Below are 25,454 nucleotides of genomic sequence, written 5' to 3'. Positions count from 1 at the left end.
GTATTCTAGTTTTTAATAATAGGTCATCATAAATCTTATATGTAATAAAAATTCCGACTTGGCTTTCTAAAATTTAATATTCATAGTTTTATCAAGTAAAAGTTATTTTCCTTTTTCTGAAGAGGAAACTGAAAATTTATAGAGTAGTTAAGTATCTCAACTACAGGCTTTGTATATGGTGGCATAATAATAGTATTCAAAGAAGGTGTTATTGTGAGGGTGGGGGCAACTCACAACAACTAGCAGGTAATGAAGCAGGAATTCAAATCTGTCTCTGACTCCCAAACAGTTTGAAGCCATAAATACTTTTTCTTGACAAACTTACCCTTCCCCAGGGCTACTAGAAAATTGTAGCACTAGACTAAATCTATTCTGGCAGTCAGTGCTGGTCCTGGCAAACCTTTCTGCAAAGTTATTGCACAAGTTTGCTAATCAAGATCAAGAAACGTATCTAAGGAATTGCATAAAGGCAAGCACTGAGGGTATTAAGCATTTGTGTAGATACATATGTACAAAGATAAGAGGATCTGTGTATACAATAATCAAGAATTCTGAAATTTTGAATTCCTTAGCCTAGCGTTTGAAGCTCCCATAATGTTGGTCTTTAATGTTTTTCAAGTTTCCTCTTTCAGAAACCCTTCTTTACATCCTCTTATACTTCTTCCTCATTGCTTTCTACACCCTTCCCTGTATTCACCAGTCGCTATCTCTGCTCAAACTAGTCTATGTCTGAAATCAACTCCATTATCTACTTGATAAAATTACCATCTATTCTTCTTCAAAGTACTTCGTTTGCTTTTCCAAAATCCTCACGTTTTAACTCAGATTAGTCTGTCTTGAGGTGATTGATTATGTCTTTGATTCCTATATTACTGCAAATAAGAATCAAATAATTATAGAAAGAGTGGAGGAGTTGTGAACTCCTAGCAGTCAGGGGTCTTATTCATTGTTATATCCTCAAAGCAGCCCAGCTATTTGGGAGATAGAATGCAGTTGTACAAAGAATATAGAATCAAATATAGTTTTTAAACTGTATGCAGAATTATTTCTTAAATATTTATAGGATTTCATTGAATCACTTTTTAGATGCTAATGCCAAGGGAAATACAGATGAATGACAAAATACTTACCCTCAAAAGGGTTGCAGTCTTGAATTTAGGCCTTCCACACATGAGACAAAGCAAACCTTACATTATAAATAAGTATTAAATAAGGTATATGTGTAGTACGGTAAAGTGTCTACCTACAATGTGGGAGACCTGGGTTCAGTCCCTGAGTCGGGAAGATCTCTTGGAGAAGGAAATGGCAACCCACTCCAGTATTTTTGCCTGGAAAATCCCATGCACGGAGGAGCCTGATAGGCTACAGTTCATGGGGTCGCAAAGAGTCGGACACAACTGAGTGACTTCACTCACTCACTCACATGTGTAGTATTTGGGAGGAGAGGGATATAAAGAAGGATGAAAACAATATGAATCGAGATCAAAGTGAGTTTGCGGTAAAGTTTTTGATGTGAGGGGAAATCAGCCAAGCTCTAGAGCAAAAGCTGAATTCTAGAGAATAATTGTGAAATAGGTTTACCCATGCAAGACCTTGAAACCCCAAGTAGACTTTCTAGTCTTGCCACTTCCAACTCCAGATTTATTTGACATATGTATGTATATTGAGGGGCTTCCCTGGTGGCTCAGATGATAAGGAATCCTTCTGCAATGTCGGAGACCTGGGTTCAATCCCTGGCTTGGGAAGATCCCCTGGAGAAGAGAGAGAATGGTTACCCATTCCAGCATTGACCTAGCCTACTGTTTGAGCCTCCCCATATACCCTTTATTGTGGTTACACTGAGCTTTCTGCAGTTTCCTGAACATGATCATTTTTTCTGGCCTACTGCATGTAAAACTGAAGTATCATTTGACATAATTGCTTATGCCCTCCTAATTGAAACAGTTATGTCTTTTGGCTACCTTGGTTTTTCTGTTATCTCACTGGCCATTTATCAATCTCCTTTTCATTGATTTCTCTTCCTCTGCTTGATTTTGAGTTATTGGAATGCCACAGGGCTCCATCTTGGCCTTTCTCCACTTTCTCTGGTTCCTTAGGTGATTTTTTGTTGTTGTTGTGGGGGGCTGCTGCTGCTGCTGCTAAGTCACTTCAGTCGTGTCCGACTCTGTGCGACCCCATAGACGGCAGCCCACCAGGCTCCCCTGTCCCTGGGATTCTCCAGGCAAGAGTACTGGAGTGGGTTGCCATTTCCTTCTCAGGGTTGGGGGGAGGGCAGCTCCAAAATCTAAATACTATCTATAGTAGTCCTGCCATCCATGGTGGGCCTGAAACTACAAAGAGTACAAAATTCTACATATACTGTGTTTTTCCTTATACAGGCACACACACCAGAAATATTTTAAAGTAAATTCCAGACCACCGTGATAAAGCAAATATCATAATGAAATGAAAGTGAAAGTGTTAGTCACTCAGTCGTGTCTGACTCTTTGCGACCCCATGGACTCTAGCCTGCAAGGCTCCTCTGTCTGTGAAATTCTCCAGGCAAAAATACTGGAGTGGATTGCCATTTCCTTCTCCACAAGATCTTCCCAACCAAGGGATTGAATCTGGGTCTCCCACATTGCAGGCAGATTCTGTACCACGTGAGCCACTAATGAAGCAAGTCAAATGAATTTTTTTGTTTCCCTATGCGTGTAAACTTATGTTTATGCTATACTGTAGTCTGTTAAGTGTATAATAGAGTTCTGTCTAAAAATTCTTTCTTAATTAAAAAGAATGCTGTTGGAAAGATGATGCCAATAGTCTTGCTTAGTACAGAGTTGCCACAACCCTTCAATTTGTAAAAAAAAAAACACATGGTGAAGCAAAATATAAAAAATAAATCAAAGTGCAATATAATGAGGTATGCCTGTACATACATACCTATAGTAATGTTTAATTTATTAATTAGGCACAGTATTAGGTAAAAGATAAACAACAATAAATGTTGATAGAAAAGTTATAACAATATATACTGTATTACAAATTATAGGAATGTGGACTTTCTCTCAAAATATCTTATTGTGTAAATACGATGCCTTTTCCATCTTAATTAAGCACTTTCACACACTGTAGCCATAACTTTTGGAAGTGGAAGTGAAACTACGACTAGTACTAGTTCTTTTTCCTTCATCACAATTTCATGAATAGAAGATTCATTCTTACTGTTGAGTTTAGCAAACTCAGGATACTTTTTTTTTTTTAACTTTTACCTGTTCACGTCAAGGAAGCACTTTATGGATCCTCTTTGTCATATCCAAATTGCCACTGTCACTACTCTTGTGCTTTGTGGCTATTATTAAGTAAAATTAGGATTGCTTGCATGTAAGCGCTGTGATAGTTGATCTGATAACCAAGATAACTGCTGAATGACTTCTGGACATAACGATGATTCATGACCCAGGTGGGATGGAGCAGGAGAGCATGAGATTTCATCATGCTATTCAGAACAACCAGCAATTTAAAACTTAGAAATTATTTTTTGAATTTTTCCATTTAATATTTTTGGACCTTGGTTAGCTGCAGATAACTGGAATTGCAGAAATGGAAAATGAGGATGGGGGATGCTGTTTTAGTGCTATCAACTCTCCTGCTCTCAGTTCAGTTCAGTTTAGTTGCTCAGTCGTGTCTGACTCTTTGCGACCCCGTGAATCGCAGCACGCCAGGCCTCCCTGTCCATCACCAACTCCCGAAGTGCACTCAAATTCATGTCCATCGAGTTGGTGATGCCATCCAGCCATCTCATCCTCTGTCGTCCCCTTCTCCTCCTGCCCCCAATCCCTCCCAGCATCAGTCTTTTCCAGTGAGTCAACTCTTCGCATGAGGTGGCCAAAGTACTGGAGTTTCAGCTTTAGCATCAGTCCTTCCAATGAACACCCTGGACTGATCTCCTTTAGGATGGACTGGTTGAATCTCCTTGCAGTCCAAGGGACTCTCAAGAGTCTTCTCCAACACCACAGTTCAAAAGCATCAGTTCTTAGGCATTCAGCTTTCTTTATAGTCCAGCTCTCACATCCATACATGACTACTGGAAAAACTATAGCCTTGACTAGATGGACCTTTGTTGGCAAAGTAATGTCTCTGCTTTTTAATATGCTGTCTAGGTTGGTCATAACTTTCCTTCCAAGAAGCAAGCGTCTTTTAATTTCATGGCTGCAGTCACCATCTGTAGTGATTTTGGAGCCCCAAAAATGTAGTCTGTCACTGTTTCCACTCTTTCCCCATCTATTTCCCATGTAGTTGATGGGACCGGATGCCTTGATCTTAGTTTTCTGAATGTTGAGCTTTAAGCCAACTTTTTCACTCTCCTCTTTCACTTTCATCAAGAGGCTCTTGAGTTCTTCTTCACTTTCTGCCATAAGGGTGGTATCATCTGCATATCTGAGGTTATTGATATTTCTCCTGCCAATCTTGATTCCTGCTCTAAGCTGTCTTTTTTGACACTCAGTTCTTAAACACAAATGTACATCATATCTCTTTTTGGATCTTTAGTAAGTATCTGAAACTTTAATATATACAAAATTTAGTTTTTCCACCCAACCTGTTCTTATCCTGATTCTTTGTTAAATGCAATTCCATCTTTCCATTTGCCTAGACAGCCTTGGAGTTATGTTTTTCTCTTATATTTCATTAGTAAGTTGTCTGGTTTCTTCCTTTCAAATACAGCTGAACCTGGCAACTCTTTTCTATCCTCTCTATCCTCATTAGCATAAGCCACCATTATTTCTTGCTGAGACCAGCTGTGCCTTGACTCTTTCCACACTGTAGCCAGGGCAACCAGAATGATGTTGTATAAATGTAAGTGTAAATCAGATCTTAACCATTTCCCAATGTAAAACTCTCCAATGGCTTTCCTTTGCAATTACTATAAATATCAAGTTCTTCACTGTGGTCTGTAAGGACCTACATGATCAGACTCCTGCTATCTCTTTCTTACACCAGCCTCAACTTAAATGTCACTTCCTCAGAGATGTCTTCCCCAGCTATTCTATTGAAAATAATTCCCTTCCCCCTGCCCCTCTGCTACCTTTTACAGTCCTGTTTATTTTCTTCACAACACTTAGTATTTTCTAAAGTTACTTATTCATTTACTTGAGTATTGTTTCCTTTATTAGAATATAAGTTTTATGAAAGCAGGAACCATGTTTTTTTTTTTGTTCATATGCCTAGCTCCTAGAATGGTGTCATAAATGTAGGTAGGTGCTCAGTAAATACATGTTGACTGAATGAATGAACATGCTGTGTTCTTCCATGTGTTATTTCATTGTCTAAGCAATGCTACCCATCTCTCTTCCCCAAACCTAAAATTTCATCCCTTTTCATTAATAAACTCTAAGGTCCTTTAAGTTTCTGTTTATATTTTTCTTCTCCTCTGAAGCTTTTCCTTAGCCCTTTCACCATTTCACTAAGGCACAATTAAGCATTTCCGTCTCAGTTTTCATTGTACTTTTTTCAGTTTCTCAGTTTTACTTATTACGTTATACTACAGCTGTTTATGTATCTGTCTGCCCTTATTAGATTGCGAAGGTTTTTATGAACAAGAGCTGTATATTATTTGGGTTGGTTTCCTTAGGATCTGGAATAATGCAAGGCATTCAGTTAATATTGATAAATGAATAAAAATCAGAATCTTGATTCCCATCGTAGTTTACCAGAAGATAACATTGCTCTTGTCTTGTGAATTTATAATTTATTCATTATTAAACAAATATTTATCTGCAGTGTGCCAGACACAGCGTATGCTTAAGTGGTAAGGCTACAATGACAAAGGTCCTTGCCCAAAGAAACTGTATTGTTTTCTTTGATTTTGATTAATAATACTTCATACTTTATATTGGTGTTTCTTAGATATTTTGAATCTGTAATTAACCTGTGAACCCTATGGGAGACACCAAGATACAGATAACTGCCTAATTCTAATCTTACTTTGTATGTATATCTATCCCATAGTTACATATTGGCAAAGGAGGAGTGATGAAGGCCAGAATCGTATATTATTTTTTATTCCATAAGCATGCCATAATTACACTTGAGACTAGCAATACAGATTGTTCATATGTAATGGTAACAGTAAAAATTTTTATTGCTGTTAGTGCTTTTTAATATTATCATAAATCAAACCACGGCTTATGTTTCTTAATTTATGTGGCTTAATGTATTTATTATTCGTGATTCTGGCACATTTCTTACTATTTGGAACTTTAGCACAGAGTTTAATGTTGCTCTGAATTCTCCAGTTTCTAAATACTGGGTTTTTCTGAGTCCTAAGTGAAAGCATGTTATTTTGAGGGAATTATGGTATAGCAATTAAAGTTCTGTAGATTTCAGTGCTTTCTCAGATTTTTACTGAAGCTGTATTTCTGTTCCTATACAATACTCATGAGTATAGTTTCAAATATCTATTCTTCCAGAACTGCTGTTTCACTTGGAAACCAGAATCTTTGAGTGTACATTTTAGTAGCATATTTGGAATTTAATATAGTTGACAAATTTGCTTCTCTTGGTGAAAATACATATGTAGGCAATAGCATATGACTTGTAGAAATTCTTATGTATGCAATCTATTTATAATTGAAGTTTAAAAACACCTTGGTAGAGAAGGAGTTAACAAGTTAGCTCCCCTTGGTTGTTCTCAGCATGCTCTCTTGCCTTTAGGAGCTGAAAAGATGATAACATTGGGCCCGGACATGCCTGTGTGGAGGTTATGGTACTCCTGGGGTTTTTGCAGCTAACTGTAAAGCAAGCTAGAACTTGTTCATCTCAGAGTTCCTTGTTTTTCTTTCAACCCTTTCAGTGCCCTGCAGGAGTCATTAAATCAAAACTTCATGCTGATCATCACCCACCGAGAAGTCCAGCGGGAGTACAACCTGAACTTCTCAGGAAGCAGTACCATTCAAGAGGTGAGTTATGTCTCACAGTTAAGGAATAAAGGTAGCTCATTATTGCTAATGTTGACCCTGTTAAAGAGGGCTTATCTGTTCTGGTTGGAAACTCTCTTTATGTTTCATTATTGGCTTCTTAATTTTAATTAACTGGAGTATCAGTGATTACTGTAGATATATTACTTGACCTAGAAAGATAGATGTTGTAAATGAAAGCTCTTGATAATTCTTAAAATAGTCAACTTTTAAAACCTTTCTTAAAAATAACTCATTGTTATATATTTCACAGTGTTATAGTAATTATTCAGAATACTAATTTGGAAATTATTGATAGCATGCATTTTCATACATGCTTATATTTTATTTGAACGGTTGCTCTCAAATATATTATTTATAGTGTGTATCCTGCCTGCTTCCAAAAGGAATTGAAGAGGCTTTTCTTAAGCAGCTGAATTCCAGCCTTGGGCAGTATTCTAGAGATGCTGTAGGAACCCAGTCATTTTGCCCAGCGTATCTAATAAGAATCTATTTATAGTGTCAATATTTTCTTCAATGGAGCCAACCAGGGCCACTGTTTCAAAAAAGAACCTTCCCCAAGAGAGAAGAGGTAACTTCTTGTCTGTGGCCCCACCCACCTAAAAGCTAGTAATTTTTCTCCTTGGATGGGGCGGGGAAGATATGTGTAAGGCTATGATGAAACTTGTGTTTAGAAACAGTGAAATGATGATTATGTCACATTACCTCTTATAAGATATGAAGACAGCAGTCGTGTGTCTAATCATATTTTTATTAATCATGTTTAATCTTGGACTATTTCATAAATTTTTTTTGGACTACATTTCTTAAACTAATTATTAATGTCATTGAAAGAACAAGTTTCCATCCGGATTATATTTCAGAAGTATATGAATTGTTTCTGAAATGGCTGGGCAGTTAATAGTTTTCTTCTTTCATTTTATCAATAAATTTCAACTGCTGAGTTTGTCATAAATAACTCATTTCATGAAGTTTATTTTCTCTATCACTTTAATGGTTTATTGACTAGTCACTAAGATTTAAAAAAGATTTTGGCCCCCTAATTTGAATTTTAGGTTTAAATTATTTGATTTTTTTCTAAGATTTTAAATATAGTAACTGCCATTTCATTTAAAATCTCTAAAATGGATGTTCTGTTCTCTGAATTTAAAATTTTAATTCCTTGAAGAATCTTTGTTGTTTTTCTGTTAAAAATAATAAAATAAAAATAATAACTCTGGCCCTATTGGAAAGTTATTCTTGGAACCTCATGACTATGAAATTTAAATTATATATTGAATAAAATTAAATAAGAAATTTAGTTTCATAATAAATAACCTCAATTTAATGAAGAAAAGCACAGATAATGAGAGATAAATTTCATTGTTATTGGTTTACTTTTTTAAGTTGAAGACTAGTATAATGCATGGAGGATAAATATAGACTGCCCTATTTTTCTTTTTGAGATTTTTATAGCCAGAATTTTACCTTTTTCTGTTTTTTTGTTTTAACATTCCGTTTTTATAGTTTGAGTGTGTTTCAACTTTCTCCCACAAGAGGGCAGAGAGGACTATTAAACTGATAGTCTAAAAATGCCATTCAGTGTTTTCAAATTAGCTTCTCTTATATTAACAAAAAGGAGCATAATGGCCAAGTTATTGTTTGATTTACAGATAATTGGCACATTGCAGGGAGGAGACTTAATTTCACCCTTTTAAATTAAACAGGGAGATTTAAAAAGACATAAAATATTCATTAATGTTCGGTGATTATAAAGTAGTGGCATATATTTATTTTGCCTTTATTACTGTTTCGATGGGAAAATACTGCAAATATTTCCGAAATCGAGTTGGCCATACTGACAAGTTGAAATGTTTAAGCAGCGTTAATGCAATCTGCTCACACCTGATATCCTATGCAGAATGATTCAAAATGACTACATCAATTATTAAAAGAAATATTTAAAATTCTGTAAATGTGCCATTGTACGCCACAGTTGGGTGAAACTGTTCTCTGTAGCCTGCTATTTAGATTATCAAATATATTTTAAGCTTCAAGGACTTGAAAACAGTAAATCTTTTTACATCATTTTCTAAATGAAAAATGTCTCAAAAATATTTTTGTAGATGGATGTTCTTAAATGTATTTCTTAACAAGAGTTGGTTATTTCTTTTTCTTTTTCCTTTTCTCTCTTTTTTTTTTCCTTTTTTAAAAGTTGACCTAAAATAATATTTTGAAACACTGGTTGCCAGGAAAAAAATAAATACTTTCAGTTCTAATATCTGTAGGCAGACAGGTACACATAGGGTCTTTTATTCTGTACAGGTTAGAAAAGGAATGTGGATTATACTCTTTAGGCCTTGGGTTCTACTCTGTAGACCTAACCCTAAGACTTTTCTTCTTCAACTTGTGGAATACCTGGAAGGGGATTCAGGAGGACAAAATGCTTTTATGTTACAGCCTTGCAAACCACAGTGACACTTAAATACATGTATTTTTTTGTAGTAGCCTGATGGAAAGTCAGGTTGCAACACAACAAAAATATAATCTTGAAATGATTTTACACTGTTACTTTATAAATGTTAGAAATTTTGCTATTACTGTGGAAGCTTAATGATACCATATATTCTAACTTGTAAATTAATTTTTGTTACCAGTTTCAGAAATCTCTTCAGTATTGTTTAAAAGGTTCAAGAAGAATTCTAACTAACATATGAGAGAAAAGAAGAAGTTTTTTTTAACTTGATTTTAATTTTCACTTAGTAGTATATTATTTTTGTTTTAGGTGGGGAAAATGTCATTTTGGGGGTATTTTGAAAGTCCTGTATTTTAAAAACAAAACTCTTGTAATATTTACACCCTAAAGGGAAAGTTCTGTTAAATGAAATAGGATCGAAAAAGGCACTATAATTTCAACTTTTAATTAACAAAATACATTTTTAAAAATACTGACTTGGAAAAGAGAACTTAGATGCAGTTTGAATTTTAAATAACTCTTCACTGACAGTATGTTCATACAAGTTAGTGGTGATAAACCGATAGTTGTATAAGTGTTTGTTCATTCTGGCTCTGTGGTCTCTTGCCTCACAATGCATGACTTATGTCCTTTGGGTGCTCTAGACTTTAATTTAAGCTAGTTAGATATTGAGGTTATTTTTTTTAAGCTCTTTACAAATCCTTCCACTTACATTATCCTCCTACTTGAGGAAAAGGCAATATTAATATAAAAAGGTCAAAATGGAGGGTTACAAGTAGTCGTAAGAATAAAGAATCCATTATCCTTTTCCATTATGACAAGATAGTTTATAAAAAATATCAAATAATGTAACGATAATTTCATGATAGTTCTACTTTTGGGGTCCTCAATTAGCTGGTTGGCACACTGTAGTGACTTTCCTTGAAAATTTAAATAAGCTTACTTTAATTTAATGAATTTTCTACCCTGAGAATTTATATTTTTTAAACAGTTAATTGTATAGATCTAAGTAATTGTGTCTTCAAATACTATTAAAGATCTGTGGTTACAAATGCACTTGGGATTGGTTAAATTAAGGGAAAGAAAAGATTGATTTGCCTACTGCAAATCCTAATCCCAGGTGTGGAAAAGGATATAAAGTCCCTGAAATTAAGCCAACTTTTCTTGGAAACTAATTCTTTGTTGTCCATCTTGCTATTGCAGAAGCTCCTGTTGGACAAAAGATCCACTTTGCTTTGTAGATGTCATACAAACTTAAGGAATATACACATGACCCAGAATAACAAGGATTAGAGAAACTAAGTAATTTTGGCTCTGAATCATGGAGTATTCCATGTTTCTTACAGCAGAAGGCATGATGAATAGCTATTGGAATTATTTAAATTCTTTTCTGAGTTTCACTTTATCCTAAAATCTCACTGTTCTTATTAATGTTGATTTATTTCTTAATGAGAATTAAAGGGAAAAATTGACAACCTATAAAGATACATCTTGCATGAAATAGTAGAACATTTTACTACTAATACTAGTGATTGTTAAGTGCGAAGCTACAAGTTTGAATTAGCAAGTAGAAGTAAATTGAATAAATCATGCCAGTCCTTGAAAATAATTTTGGCTAAATAACTGTAAAATCATGAGGCTAATACTGATTCTGCAAATTTAAATTCCTGTTAGGGTTTTGTGTGCATTTTTCTTTTCCTACTTTCTCAACTTGCTTGACTAACATATATTTCAAACTATTCTCCTTTAGTGATAGAGGTTAGTACCAGTAATTAAATATGTAGTCTTTTACAGATTATACTAAGGAGCAATTTTCTAGTAGTGTATTGACTGTAACTTCTTAACCAACATGCCGTTTCTATATATGTTTTAGATATAGTTTGTTTATTTGTTGGTTTGTTTGTTTTCCAGTATGGAGAGTGTAGGGGCTGCTGGCACAGAACTGCAGAGTAGGGAGATGAGAATGTTCATATGCAATAGGATAAATTAAATTGTGTGCTTATTTAATTAAAAGTTTATGTGGTTTATTTTTATTGCAAGACAAATGAAATATGAGCTCAATTAGAATGAATCCATTTTAATTAGCATGTATCATAGTCTGATTTTTTTAAAATTTGAAATCACAAATGATATCTAAGCAAGGATAAAAAAGATAATTTCTTAAGCAACTAGGCAGTGAATTCAAGCCTTTATTCAGCTTTCAGAAAAGGAGATTATGAGTTTCTTTTAAATATGCGTGTATAAGTTTTAAGTTGCATTTGATAACAGAGATGTGTTGAAGTTATGCTATTTCGAATGAACAAATCAGTAATGATCAGTTTATAAATATTGGGGTTTTCTGTGATGCTTAATAAATTATCTCCTTAGGAAATACATTTAATATTTACAATGCAGCCATTGGAACTGACAAGTCTTTCTCTCCCTCTGAAAGTATTTTAAAATAATCTCTGTTGGGCATTTTTTTTTTTTTTAGCCCACGTAAGTATTTCTTCTCCTACATTTCAAGAAGATAGAAACAATAAAATTTTGTTGAAAAGTTGACAGTGCTTTAGACCTTTGTTACTTAGGGTTCGTGTATCCTAACAACTTCTTGGTCGACTGTATTTCATAATCTGTGATTTGTGTGTTGGTAGGTTTTAAACGCCTGGGGTAAGAGATATTATGTTCAGTTATCAGAAACTAATAAACATAAGACATTTTTATATGCAAGAAAAGGCAGAGAGTAAATAATTGCACTGGTGACCAATACTGTAATAATCCTGTTTTACAATATGCACTTGACAGGTTGTAATAGTGCTAATTGAAGAGACTAATTCACACTTGCTTCATTCTATTCAAAGGCAAAATCAGCAGCTTGTTTTGCTTTTGACCAGATGGTCCTCATGAACACCTACTGTGCACTTTAAGTGCTTTACTAGAATTACAAAGGCTGGGGGGCTGCGTTCGACTCCAAATGATTTGAGGAGAGAGGGAGAGAGAGAGGGGGGAAAAAATCCCTCTGTGCTCAATGGATTTGGTGCAAGTAAATTAATTCTAGTAGACCCATTACACACTGAGCCCCCTTTTCAAAGCTTCGAGCCTCCTCGCTTGCTCTGTAGCAATGAGAAAGAGAAAGAGAAAGGCAGATTACTGCAAACAGAAATAAAAAAAAAAGGGGGTATGAAAGGGAGAAAAGAGGCCTTGAAGCCTTTCATATCATTTGAGTTTTTCAAGTGCGTTATTTTTGGGGAGGGTGGATGTCTGAAAAGCCAATTGGAGTTTTTTTTGTTTTAAAGTGCGCTATTTAAGCACCATGAATATAGGCGCAAGAGCAACAGTTGACTGAGTTTACTGTGGTGAAGCTTTGTGTTCGAGGATGAATCAAATTCATTATATTCAACTCTTTGTGTTTTAACATGAATGTAGGGTTAGTTTCACAAGACTGTGTCTGTTTAGGATAATTATAATTTAATATTTTCCTTTCATAAAGTTATCACTGTAGATGTCTAAAATTTTAATCAAAGAAGATTTTGTACATTGACTTTGAAGCACCCTGACAGTTTAAAATTCAAAGGAAAGCTTTTTTAGTTTTCAAAAGAAAAGAAAGGCTCATTCTAATGGCATTGAAGCAGAGATTATTATAACTAATTAGAAGTCACACATCTGTTAGCTTTTGGTTTGTGACTTACTTATGAATTTTTTGAGTAAAATATATACTTTAAAAATATATCGCTGTTACTGAGTAAACCCAAAGGAATAAAATGCACTCAAAAGAGAACCACTTATTTGAGCCAACCATTTTCCCAAATCTCCACATGGTACCTTAAAAATATGTAATGTATTAAAGTCCATTAAATGTAAATTGGACTTGTGTAACTAATAACCTTAAGTTCAAATGAACTTCCAAGTAAATTGTTTTTGCACAGCTCTGCTTAGCATAATTCTGATTAGTAACCAAAATTATAATAAAATAAAAAAGAAAGTATAAGCAAACCCAGTTTGTGCAAATCTATAGTTATTTTTTGTTCTTAAAGCTGTTTGTGTACAATTATAACTTGGAATACTGACAGTGTAAAATAACAGTACTGGAGTGGCTTGCCATTGCCTTCTCCGTTACTCTAAGGTATATGGATTAAAATACAAAGGATCACATTCAAATTATTGTGTGCATTTTTATATTTCAGGCATAATTCTCTTATGATATATTTTTGTTCCATGGTTTACTTTTGTTTAATGGCACATATTACACTGTAATCAAGTTTATTTTAAATATAGCCATTAGCAAAGAACTACAGAATCATACCAATAGTATATGACTCATGTGATAATTATAAACATTTTACAAAAAGATAAATGTCTAGAGTTTACATTTTGGCATAATGCACCAATATGCTTTATATGTCAATAAGTTTTAGTTATATTCTTAGAAAATAAAATATAGAAATATAAAGACAACCACAAAAACATTTAAAATTTTACTTTTCAAAGACCTTTAATGAAGAGGATTGCATGCTGCTTGATATTTAAATTAAATTAATTTCCTATTAATGCAGTCATTACTTTGGGACTTGTTCATTCAAATATAAATTGTAGGCTGGAGAGGAATATAAGGGGAATCCCCAGACTTTTAACTAACAAAATATCCAGTGAAATTTATACCCAATGAGGTGTTAATGAATTGCTATCATTGGGGGGAAAGAGATTTCAAGAAAAAATCTGAATGATTAGGGGAACTTACTGAAAAAATTTTTTTGCAGTAGACTATTTAAAATAAAGGTAAGACTACTAGATTCTCTTTCTTGTAGGTACCATAAAAAGCTGTGTTTAAAGCCAGACCCTCATTTAGTAGAAGTGTATTGATATGACCATGCAGTCATTTGTTTAGGTGGTGCTCAATCTTTGGTTTCGCACACACAGTAGTTGGAGCTTTTCTCCTCATGACGAAGAGTTTATTTCAGTATTAAAATATTAACCCCTAGATTCCTGAATGTCAGAGGCAAGATTCTCTTCTATGGGTAAAAGGTGGAAAATACTGTGGTTTACATACCTTGGTAAATACCACATTACTTAAGCTGAGGTGTGTTTTAACATTTTACTATCCTCTAGCCATAAAATAAGAAGTATATAGCTTCCTTTATATAGATATAAAAATATTAAAGAGAATTATGTAGCCTCCTTTATATAATTATAAAAATATAAAAGAGAATTATATTTTCCCCCTTACCCCACTCTCCCCCCAGCAAAAACATAAACAAAAAGAAGTAAATCAAAGGGTGGGTAGGTAAAGGAACATAAAGAGCTTATCCATAAGCTAGACTAAGACTAGGTATATAAAAATAAGGTCTGCATATGGGAAACATGTACATGTTTATCTACATACCAAATGTTATTTGTCTATAACCTCTTAAAATGTCTGTGTATGGTAATTTTTCTTTTGTCTAATGTGCCTTGTGTGTGGCCTGATATTATTTAGCCAAGTAGTTATCCTTTTTCAAACGTATCTCTTTTGGCAAATATACTTTAAAAAATTTTGTTGCTCAGTCTAGGGCTGTATTACCTTATTATTAACCTCATTGTATTCCTATTATTATTTTCTTAAACATTTTTTTAGAAGAAAAAGACTTTAAAAGCTCATAGCAAACATTTTCTGTAAATGACAAAATGTATTCCATGCTTTGTGGTCATTGCGTGACCAGACAGTAGAGTACTGGATTGTTTTAAGGTTTTTACAGCTGCAAGGCAAAAGCATCTGCTCATTGCAAAGCCAGCATTGTTTAATTTTGACACTGACTTTTCCATGTGTCTTGTACCAAGGACTGGATTAGATGCCCCTTAGATGAAATTTGTTTTAAGTTGCTCCCAAAGTGCAGCTGTCCCCATAAAACAGACACACAGGATCAATCAGAATCTTTGTACAAGGGTCACCTCACTAGGCAAGAGAGGCTCAGAAGAAGAATGTTAATGATATTATTTATCATGAATAACTGCAAAATTAGTTTCCAGGCTGGTTTAGTATATGTAAAGTCTCCATAGCTTCTCCCCCCACCTGCTTTTTAGGGCAATAGAATCATTATTAAATATTTAGCTTTTAAACTGAAATATAAATAGTCAAGATGCCTGTGTATGCATTAGGCACTATTCTGCAGTCAGTTGCAAGAAAAATGATCAGTTTATTGGCCACTAAAGTAGTAATTGACTGAAAATAAAACTCAATCTAAAATAGCTCTGCTAAAATCTTGAGAAGTGGACATTTTTATAGAATGATAATTTTTCTTTAATGTTTCAAGTGAATGAAAAATGAAAGAGCACCTCACTTCCCGGGTTTCCTGGGATTGTGTGAATTTCTACCCAGCTGGTCCAAATTGATTGATACAGGGCCAAATATTTGTCTGCCTACATTTCAAAGTCTATAATTTGCTAATGAATTGTGGTAATAATCTTTCATCATACATGAAAGATTTAGCCAAACAATTTGCTAAGTATGTATTTTGATCATAAAATTTTTGGACTTACACCAAGCTTTACATCTAGTTTACAGCTAATACATGGGGGGTGGAGGGAGAACAGGGGGAGAAATCATACTGAACATGGACACTTGATGGAAAGGATGAAGGAAACGAGGAAAGAAGGTACTTTGGAAAAGAATAATGCTGAAAAAGACTTATAAGTGACAGTGGAAAACCAATTAGATTTGCACATAGAGTGCAAAATAGAATTTTTAAAATGCCAGTGGAGTTTTAGTCTTTGGTGCCTAGAGGTATGGAATCCATGTGGCTGAACCCAAGACAGAAATCTTTTCCTTTTTAGCCACAGCTATTCCACATATTGATTATGGAAAAATTTGCTAAAAATTTGTGCTACAAAAGTCAGATGCCCACAAATTAGAAATAATTAAAAGTATTAGTATATAAACCAGATGTTTGTTCTGTTTGATTTAGAGACATTGCTACTGCTACTGCTGCTAAGTCACTTCAGTCGTGTCCGACTCTGTGTGACCCCATAGATGGAAGCCCACCAGGCTCCCCCATCCCTGGGATTCTCCAGACAAAGAACACTGGAGTGGGTTGCCATTTCCTAGGTGGGAAAAAACAGTGAAGAAATAAACGATTGCACCAATTTCAGAAGAAGGTGAGAAAGGAACTTCCTAGTTAAACTTTTAGCTAGGAATGACTAGAAATGATTGTAGGCATCGAAGACAGAATTATCGTCTGTCTCCAAAACAAATACTAGGCTTGTATCTGTGAGGGGATATTTAGGATTAAATAACCTCCATTTGAGAAAGTACAAACTTATTTATGTTTTTGGGAGGATAGCATAAATTATATACCATAGGAAGTCCAAGATTAAACTATTGAGTGAGAAGACAAGAAAATGTTCTAAATAAAGCTATCTTATAAATGTAATTTCTCTTTCATTGTTAGAGATCAGGGAACCATGACTTTCTGTTTGACTGAAATAATCTGAATTGCTTTCAAGTTATCCATAAGGAGGATATTTAGTGATACCGATAAAATTCTCCTTGCTTTGTAAGCAGAGAGTTAAAAAGAAAAAAAGAAAGAAAGCCACGTAGTTGAAGGAGAAAAACCATATTATGAAAGATACTGAAACTTCCATTTTGTAGATTTTAAAGCTAAACAACTCTAGAATTTTTATATACCTGCTGTACCTCTTGAATATGTCACACTTTGAAAGCATGACTCTGTATCCATTTATGTAATTCTCTTTTTATTCTCTGATAGAGATAAGCCTAATGTTAAGTATAGTGAATGTCTATCCAAGATTCAGTGTTACAGGTTTTAATTTAACTACTTCTCAATTGGCAATTAATTAACTTGTGATAGTGGAAAGATTATTGCATTATGATATAGTGAATTTCAGGTCTAAACCTCCTGCCATTAGAAAGCTATATGATCATCTAGGCCTGGGTGGCCTGGTATTTCTTTTTCGTTTGTTTGGCTTTTTCAGTGTAAGACTGCAGAAGCTCTGCTTTTGCTAGTGAAAATGTAGAATGGACCTTAAAATATGCATAAAGTCCCTGTGTCTCATTGAGCTTGTTAGACACTTCTGTTGTAGCATTTCTGTACTTCTGTTTGCCTTGTGTTTATTTTCCTTTTTATGGTAGGCTCCTTGAGGGCAGGATCTCAGTCATTTAATCTTCATATTTACAGCACTAAGCCTAATGCCTAGCGCCTTTTAATGATTACTGAATGAGCAAATATTTACATGAATTAGCTTTCAGTGGTTGAAAAAAAAATTGGAAACCTAGATTCTAATATCTGATATTTTGCTCTCTCCCTATATGAGTTTGGGCAGTTCATTTTACTACTCTGGGTTTGGTTCATCTACAAAAAAAAGGAAATGATTTCCAAGAATTTTTCTGATTCTAAGATGTTGTGATTACATGTGAATTTTAAAATTTCATATGTGCTTGTGTGTGGGAGGGAGATGGAGAGAAGGAAAAAACTGATCAGTAGGTAATAACCATGTCTGTAAAAATACATATTTGCCACTGTGGAATGTAAATATCCCTTTAATCATTAAGGTGTTACTTAAAAGGCTCAAGGTTGAAATAGAGGCCTCTGTTGCCATGGTATTTGAATTTCTATAACTAAGGATTTTTCTGAATAACTTTATTTTTAAAGTACACTTTTGCCTTAAATACATATCATGCAACAAGATTTTAAAAGTTAATTGCATTAGCATGACACACCTTTCTAATATATAAGAAGAGTTAAAAAATCCTGAGATGCAATAAAAGCAAGTGGTATATTAATTTGATGTCATTAGTTACACTTGTAGTAAGTGAATTAAAATTCTATGTGAATATCAAGGCTAAGTTACTGCCATGATAATAGACATATACATCAGTAGAATAGAATTAAAAGTCCAGAAATAAACTGAGTCAGCTGGATATCTACATGCAAAAGAATAAAATTGGCTTATTCCTTCACATCATATACAAAAATCAATTCACTTGGATCAAAGACCTCAATGTAAACGCTAGAACTATTAAACTTTTAACAGAGAACATAGAAATAATTTTGTGACCTTGGGTTAGGAAATGATTCCTTAGATATGATATCAAAATATAACTCTTTTTGTTATTTAACAAAAAGAAAGTAAGTAAATTGAGCTTCATCGTAATTAAAAACTTTTGTGCTTCCAAGAGCAGAATCAATAACATGAAAAGACAACTCACGGAATGAAAGAAATATTTCCAAATCATACATTGGTAAGGGACTTTATCTCAAATATTTGAAAACCTCTTACAGCTCAAAAAGAAAAATAACCCAATGGTAAAATGAGGAAAAGTTCATGCTTATGTGCTAGAATACTAGAGTACGGGTACTGAAGGTATACTGAAGACCTCCAGGATGTCTTCCTGATCCAGAAATTGAACCAGTGTCTCTGCATCTCCTGCATTGCAGGCAGATTCTTTACCTACTGAGCCTTCAGGAAAGACTGTGCAATCAGTAAACACATGAAAAATTGCTCTACATCTTTAGTCTTTCAGTTCAGTTCAGTTTAGTCGCTCAGTTGTGTCTGATTCTTTGCGACCCCATGAACCGCAGCACGCCAGGCCTCCCTGTCCATCACCAACTGTGGGAGTTCACCCAAACTCATGTCCATCGAGTCGGTGATGCCATCCAACTATCTCATCCTCTGGTGTCCCCTTCTCCTTCTGCTCTCAATCGTTCCCAGCATCAGGGTTTGCTCAAATGAGTCAGCGTTTCGCATCAGGTGGTCAAAGTATTGGAGTTTCAGCTTCAACATCAGTCCTTCCAATGAACCCCCAGGACTGATCTCCTTTGGGATGGACTGGTTGGATCTCCTTGCAGTCCAAGGGACTCTCAAGAGTCTTCTCCAGCACCACAGTTCAAAAACATTAATTCTTCGGTGCTCAACTTTCTTTATAGTCCAACTCTCACATGACCAACTGGTATATGACTACTGGAAGAACCATAGCCTTGACTAGACGGATCTTTGTTGACAAAGGAATGTCTCTGCTTTTTAATATGCTCTCTAGGTTGGTCATAACTTTCCTTCCAAGGAGTAAGCGTCATTTAATTTCATGGCTGCAGGCACCATCTGCAGTGATTTTGGAGCCCAAAAAAATAAAGTCAGCCACTGTTTCCACTGTTTCCCCATCTATTTGCCATGAAGTGATGGGACTGGATGCCATGATCTTAGTTTTCTGAATGTTGATTTTTAAGCCAACTTTTTCACTCTCCTCTTTTACTTTCATCAAGAGGCTCTTTAGTTCTTCACTTTCTGCTTTCTTTAGGCACTTGTCACTTCACTTTCTTTGGTCATTCAGTTCAGTTCGGTTCAGTCGCTCAGTCGTGTCCGACTCTGTGACCACATGAATCACAGCACGCCAGGCCTCCCTGTCCATCACCAAATCCTGGAGTTCACTCAAACTCATGTCCATCAAGTCGGTGATGCCATCTAGCCATCTCATTCTCTGTCGTCCCTTTCTCCTCCTGCCCCCAATCCTTCCCAGCATCAGACTCTTTTCCAGTGAGTCAGCTCGTTGCATGAGGTGGCCAAAGTATTGGAGTTTCAGCTTTAGCATCAGTCCTTCCAATGAACACCCAGGATTGATCTCCTTTAGAATGGACTAGTTGGATCTCCTTGCAGGCCAAGGGATTCTCAAGAGTCTTCTCCAGCACCACACTTCAAAAGCATCAATTCTTCGGTGCTCAGCTTTCTTCACAGTCCAACTCTCATATCCATCATTAGGGAATTGCAAACCCAAACCAAAATGATATACCAATACTTGCTAAAAAAAAAAAAAAAAAGTAGATGAATCTTGAGAAAATTATTCAAATGAAAGAGCCAAACATAAAAAGTCCTCATACTGTTTGATTACATTTATATGAAGTCCCCCAAATAGGCAAATGTACAGAGATAACACGTAAAGTTAGTAGGGCTGAAACTACTCTGTATAATACTATCCTGGTGGATACATGCCATAAATTTGTCCAAATCCATAGACTGTATAGCACCAAGAGAGCCCTAACATAAAATCTGGTCTTTGAGTAATAATGACATGTCAGTGTAGGTTTATCAGTTGTAATAAATACACTACTCTGGTAGGGTTTGTTGATAATAGGGAAGGCTGTGAATGTGTCAGGGCAAGGGGTATGTGGAAACTCTACCTTCTGCTCAATTTTGTTGTGAACCTAAACTTCTCTAAAATTTACAGCCTATTTAAAAAACATTTTTTTTTAAGTAGATTCGTGGTTGTCAGGGACACCTGGCTGAGTCAGAAAGTGGAATGGATCATGGCTACTAAAGAACTTAGGTGTTTAGATATTGTTTTCCTTTGTCTTGTTGTTTCTGTTTTTTGCACTTGATTAATGAACTGTGGTGCTGGAGAAGACTCTTGAGAGTCCCTTGGACTGCAAGGAGATCCAACCAGTCCATTCTAAAGGAGATCAATCCTGGGTGTTCTTTGGAAGGACTGATGCTAAAGCTGAAACTCCAGTACTTTGGCCACCTCATGCGACACGTTGACTCACTGGAAAAGAGTCTGATGCTAGGAGGGATTGGGGGTGGGAGAAGACGGGGACGACAGAGAATGAGATTGCTGGATGGCATCACCGACTCGATGGGCATGAGTTTGAGTGAACTCTGGGAGTTGGTGATGGACAGGGAGGCCTGGCATGCTGTGATTCATGGGGTCGCAAAGAGTCGGACACGACTGAACGACTGAACTGAACTGAACTGAATAATAAACTAGGTATGCAACAGTCCATTAGAATATTAAATATCTTTAACTGTGTATTTATTTATATGCAATATCTTTTCATGATGAGAAATGTAATCTAACTACAACACAGTAGTCTTCATATGGGTACCCATAGAATACTTAAGAAATTAAGAAAGCCAATTTAAATCTTCATATTTATTTGTGTACACATTTGTTTTTGTGTGCACATCTCTCCCTACTTAAGTGAATTTTCAGAGTTCTAAAATATTTTTGGTTTTCTAAAAAAAATCTGATGATGTTTGACAGAAAATAGCAAAATTTTGTAAAGCAATTATCCTTTAGTTAAAAAATAAATAAAATTTTTTTAAATAAAAAGTTAAAAAATTTTAAATATCTGAATTTGCTGTATATATGATTTTTCCATGGTTTTATTAAGGCTGAATAATATTCCATTATTTTTTGTACCACATTTTGTTCTATCCATTCATCCATTGACGAGATATTTGGGTTGCCTCTACCTTCTACATGTAGTGAATAATTCTGCTATGAGCATGGGTGGACAAATATCTGTTCAAGCCCCTTCTTTCAGTTCTTTTGGATATATACCCACAAGTGAAATTTTTAGGTCATATGGTAATTCTAGGTTACATTTTTTGAGAAACTGTCATATTCTTTTCCACAGTGACTACACTATTTTACATTACCATCAGCAGTGCACAAGGCTTCCAATTTCAACATATCCTCACCAACATTTGTTATTTTGTCTTTTTAATGAAGCCATCTTAGTAAATGTAGAGTGGTATTTCATTTTGGTTTTTGATTTGCATTTTCATAATGGCTGGTGATATTGACTTGGCATTATTTCTGGTGCTTATTGGCTATTGTATATCATATTCTCTGGAGAAATGTCCATTTAAATCCTTTATCCATTTTGGTGGATTCTTTTTGGAGTGATGAACTCTGGAATTCATTATTGATGATGGTTGCACAAGTTTGTGAACTTATTGAAACCCATTGAACTGTACCTTTAAAAATAATAAAGTAAACTAAACAAAAATGAGTATCAAGAACTGAGAGCCTACAAGAATGCAGCACCTACTAATTGAAATATTATACTAAAAAGGAAGATTAAAGAACTGGGGATGATGACACCAGGATAAATAATTGGATTGGGCACAAAGTTGCTTTAGTTTTAAAGTAAAAAGACACATGTTTCATTTACACCAAGAACTTCACAGAAAAATATATTCACCATTTTGTTCGACTGCCTACTGCTGTTTTTTAGGCAACTTCATAGTTTCTTCTTCCTAAAATTTTTTATCTTTTTGAGCAAAGAACTGTTCCAGGTATCTTTTATAGTCTTATGGGGAATTGGAATTTTTTCCATTAAGAGAATTTTGTAAAGACCAAAATAAATGGAAATCTGCAGGTGCAAGGTCTGGTGAACATGGCAGACGAATTAGAACTTCGCAGTCAAGCTATAATAATTTTTGCCTGGTCATCAAAGAAACATGTGTTCTTAAATTACTCTGATGGAGGATTATCCTTTTTATGTTGACTAATTCCAAACACTTTTTGTTGCTGCTTTCAGTTGATCTGATTGGGAGCATTACTTGTTGCAGTTAACTGTTTGGTTTTCCAGAAGACACTCCTTACTAGAGGACTCCCTTCTAGTCCCACCATATATACAACATCACCTTTGGATGAAAACCGACCTTTGGTGTGGTTGGTGGTGGTTCATTTCACTTGCCTTACAGTCTCTTCCATTCTACGTTTATATACAGTATACACTTTTTATTGCCTGTCACAGTTTGTTTTAAAAACAATATTTACATTTAAGTGGAGAATCGAATGTGGAAATATGGTCAAGAAGGTTTTTTCACTTAACTTATGGGGAACCAAAACATTGAAGTGATGAACCTAACCACAATAGTGCAAATGATTTTCAGTGCATGATTTGGATATTGTGAGTATGTTGGCTATCTCCTGTGTGGTGTAACATTGATTGTTCTCAATTAATGTCTTGATTTGATCTCTATCAACTTCAGTTGGTTACTCATCCTTGGAGCATTGTCCAGCAAGAAACCTCTAGCATGAAACTTTGCACACCACTTTGACACAGTCAGTCAGTCACAGTGCTTTCTTCATACACTACAAATCTTTTTTTGCATTACAGTTGCATTTTTATTAATACCATTCTTGAAATAGTAGAGCATAATATGTTGCATTGTTGCTTTTTCTTCTATCTTCAGTTTTTCTTCTATTAAAATGGCTACACAAAAATCCATCAGTTTTAATTTTTTTTAAATGTACACTGATATGACAGCCATCACACTATACTCTAACAAAATTGTTTTGAATACTACTAAAGCCATCTTTGGAGAAGGCAATGGCAAGCCACTCCAGTACTCTTGCCTAGAAAATCCCGTGGATGGAGGAGCCTGGTAGGCTGCAGTCCCTGGGGTCGCTAAGGGTCGGACACGACTGAGCAACTTCACTTTCACTTTTCACTTTCACACATTGGAGAAGGAAATGGCAACCCACTCCAGTGTTCTTGCCTGGAGAATCCCAGGGACGGGGGACCCTGGTGGGCTTCTGTCTATGGGATCACACGGAGTCGGACACGACTGAAGTGATGCAGCAGCAGCAGAGCCATCTTACAGAAAAAAAAGCAAACTAACCTTTTGGCCAACCCAATATATGAGAAACCAAATTTCAATTTACCAGTGTTTGCCAAGAATTTGAAGAACTCTTTTCGAGATAGTAACTAAATGTCCCTCCATGCCCCCCTTTCTATTGAAGTTAAGTCAAGAGGAAACAGACAGACTTGGTAATGTTGGAGAGAATTTTTCTTGAGTTTGATATTATTAAGAATTGGAGAGATTTATGGAATCACGTAAGCATTTCTGGTAAATATTTTAAAGGGAACAGATTCTTTGTTTCTACTTAATGGCAAGTCTATTGCATGACTAGAGTAATATCCCAAGTGGATTAATACCAATTTCTTTACATGGTGGTAAAATGAACAGTACTATTAAATGGCCCTGATGATTTCATCATACTAGAGTTTCTATGAGTTAAATTTTCGTAGAACTTTTTCATCTGTATTGTTTTTGTTCACACCACACATCATATGGGATCTTAGTTCCTAACCTGCAACCTCTGCACTGGAAGCACATGGTCTTAACCACTGGACACCAGGAAATTCCCCGTCAGTATTGTTCTGTTACTTTGATGTAGTTGATGCGTTTTTGAGCATGGAGTGAAACTTTGTGTCTAGAATAAAGATATTAATTATTTGTTCAGTTCAGTCGCTCAGTCGTGTCCGACTCCGTGCGACAGCATGAACTGCAGCATGCCAGGCCTCCCTGTCCGTCACCAACTCTGGAGCCCACCCAAGCTCATGTCCATTGAGTCGTGATACCATCCAACCATCTCATCCTCTGTCGTCCCCTTCTCCTGCCCTCAGTCTTTCCCAGTAGCAGGGTCTTCTTAAATGAGTCAGCTATTTGCATCAGATGGCCAAAGTATTGGAGTGTCAGCTTCAACATCAGTCCTTCCAATGAACACCCAGGACTGATCTCCTTTAGGATGGACTGGTTGGATCTCCTTGCAGTCCAAGGGACTCTCAAGAGTCTTCTCCAAAACCACAGTTCAAAAGCATCAATTCTTGGGTGCTCAGCTTTCTTTATAGTCCAACTCTCACAGCCATACATGACTACTGAAAAAACCGTAGCCTTGACTAGATGGACCTTGGTTGACAAAGTAATGTCTCTGCTTTTTAATATGCTGTCTAGGTTGGTCATAACTTTGCTTCCAGGGAGTAAGCATTGTTTAATTTCATGGCTGCAATCACCATCTGCAGTGATTCTGGAGCCCCCAAAAATAAAGTCAGCCACTGTTTCCACTGTTTTCCTATCTATCTGCCATGAAGTGATGGGACCAGATGCCATGATCTTAGTTTTCTGAATGTTGAGTTTTAAGCCAACTTTTCCACTCTCCTCTTTCACTTTCATCAAGAAGCTCTTTAGTTCTTCCTCACTTTCTGCCATAAGGGTGGTGTCATCTGCATATCTGAGGTTATTGATATTTCTACCGGCAATCTTGATTCCAGCTTGTGCTTCCTCCAGCCCAGTGTTTCTCATGATGTATTCTACATATAAGTTAAATAATCAGGGTGACAATATACAGTCTTGATGTACTCCTTTTCCTATTTGGAACCAGTCTATTGCTCCATGTCCAATTCTAACTCTTGCTTCCTGACCTGCATACAGGTTTCTCAAGAGACAGGTCAGGTGGTCTGGTATTCCCATCTCTTTCAGAATTTTCTACAGTTTATTGTGATCCA

The 25,454-nt window shown here is 35.5% G+C and overlaps 1 protein-coding gene across 3 annotated transcripts in view; it reads left to right on the top strand.

Moving 5' to 3' along the window:
- The window catches only part of FAF1 (Fas associated factor 1), a 514,461-nt gene that overhangs the window by 226,642 nt on the left and 262,365 nt on the right, over positions 1–25,454 (top strand). For all 3 annotated transcript variants that reach the window (XM_055403873.2, XM_055403872.2, XM_055403871.1), the window contains exon 7: positions 6,833–6,938. In XM_055403873.2, the coding sequence (XP_055259848.1) occupies positions 6,833–6,938 (106 nt within the window). The remainder of the gene's footprint in view (positions 1–6,832; positions 6,939–25,454) is intronic.

Source organism: Moschus berezovskii, chromosome 4 (genome assembly GCF_049115385.1).
Source record: "Moschus berezovskii isolate FMDL1 chromosome 4, NW_MosBer_1.0, whole genome shotgun sequence".
In the NCBI taxonomy this organism is placed as follows: Eukaryota; Metazoa; Chordata; class Mammalia; order Artiodactyla; family Moschidae; genus Moschus; species Moschus berezovskii.
This window is presented reverse-complemented; position numbering and strand designations above follow the sequence as displayed.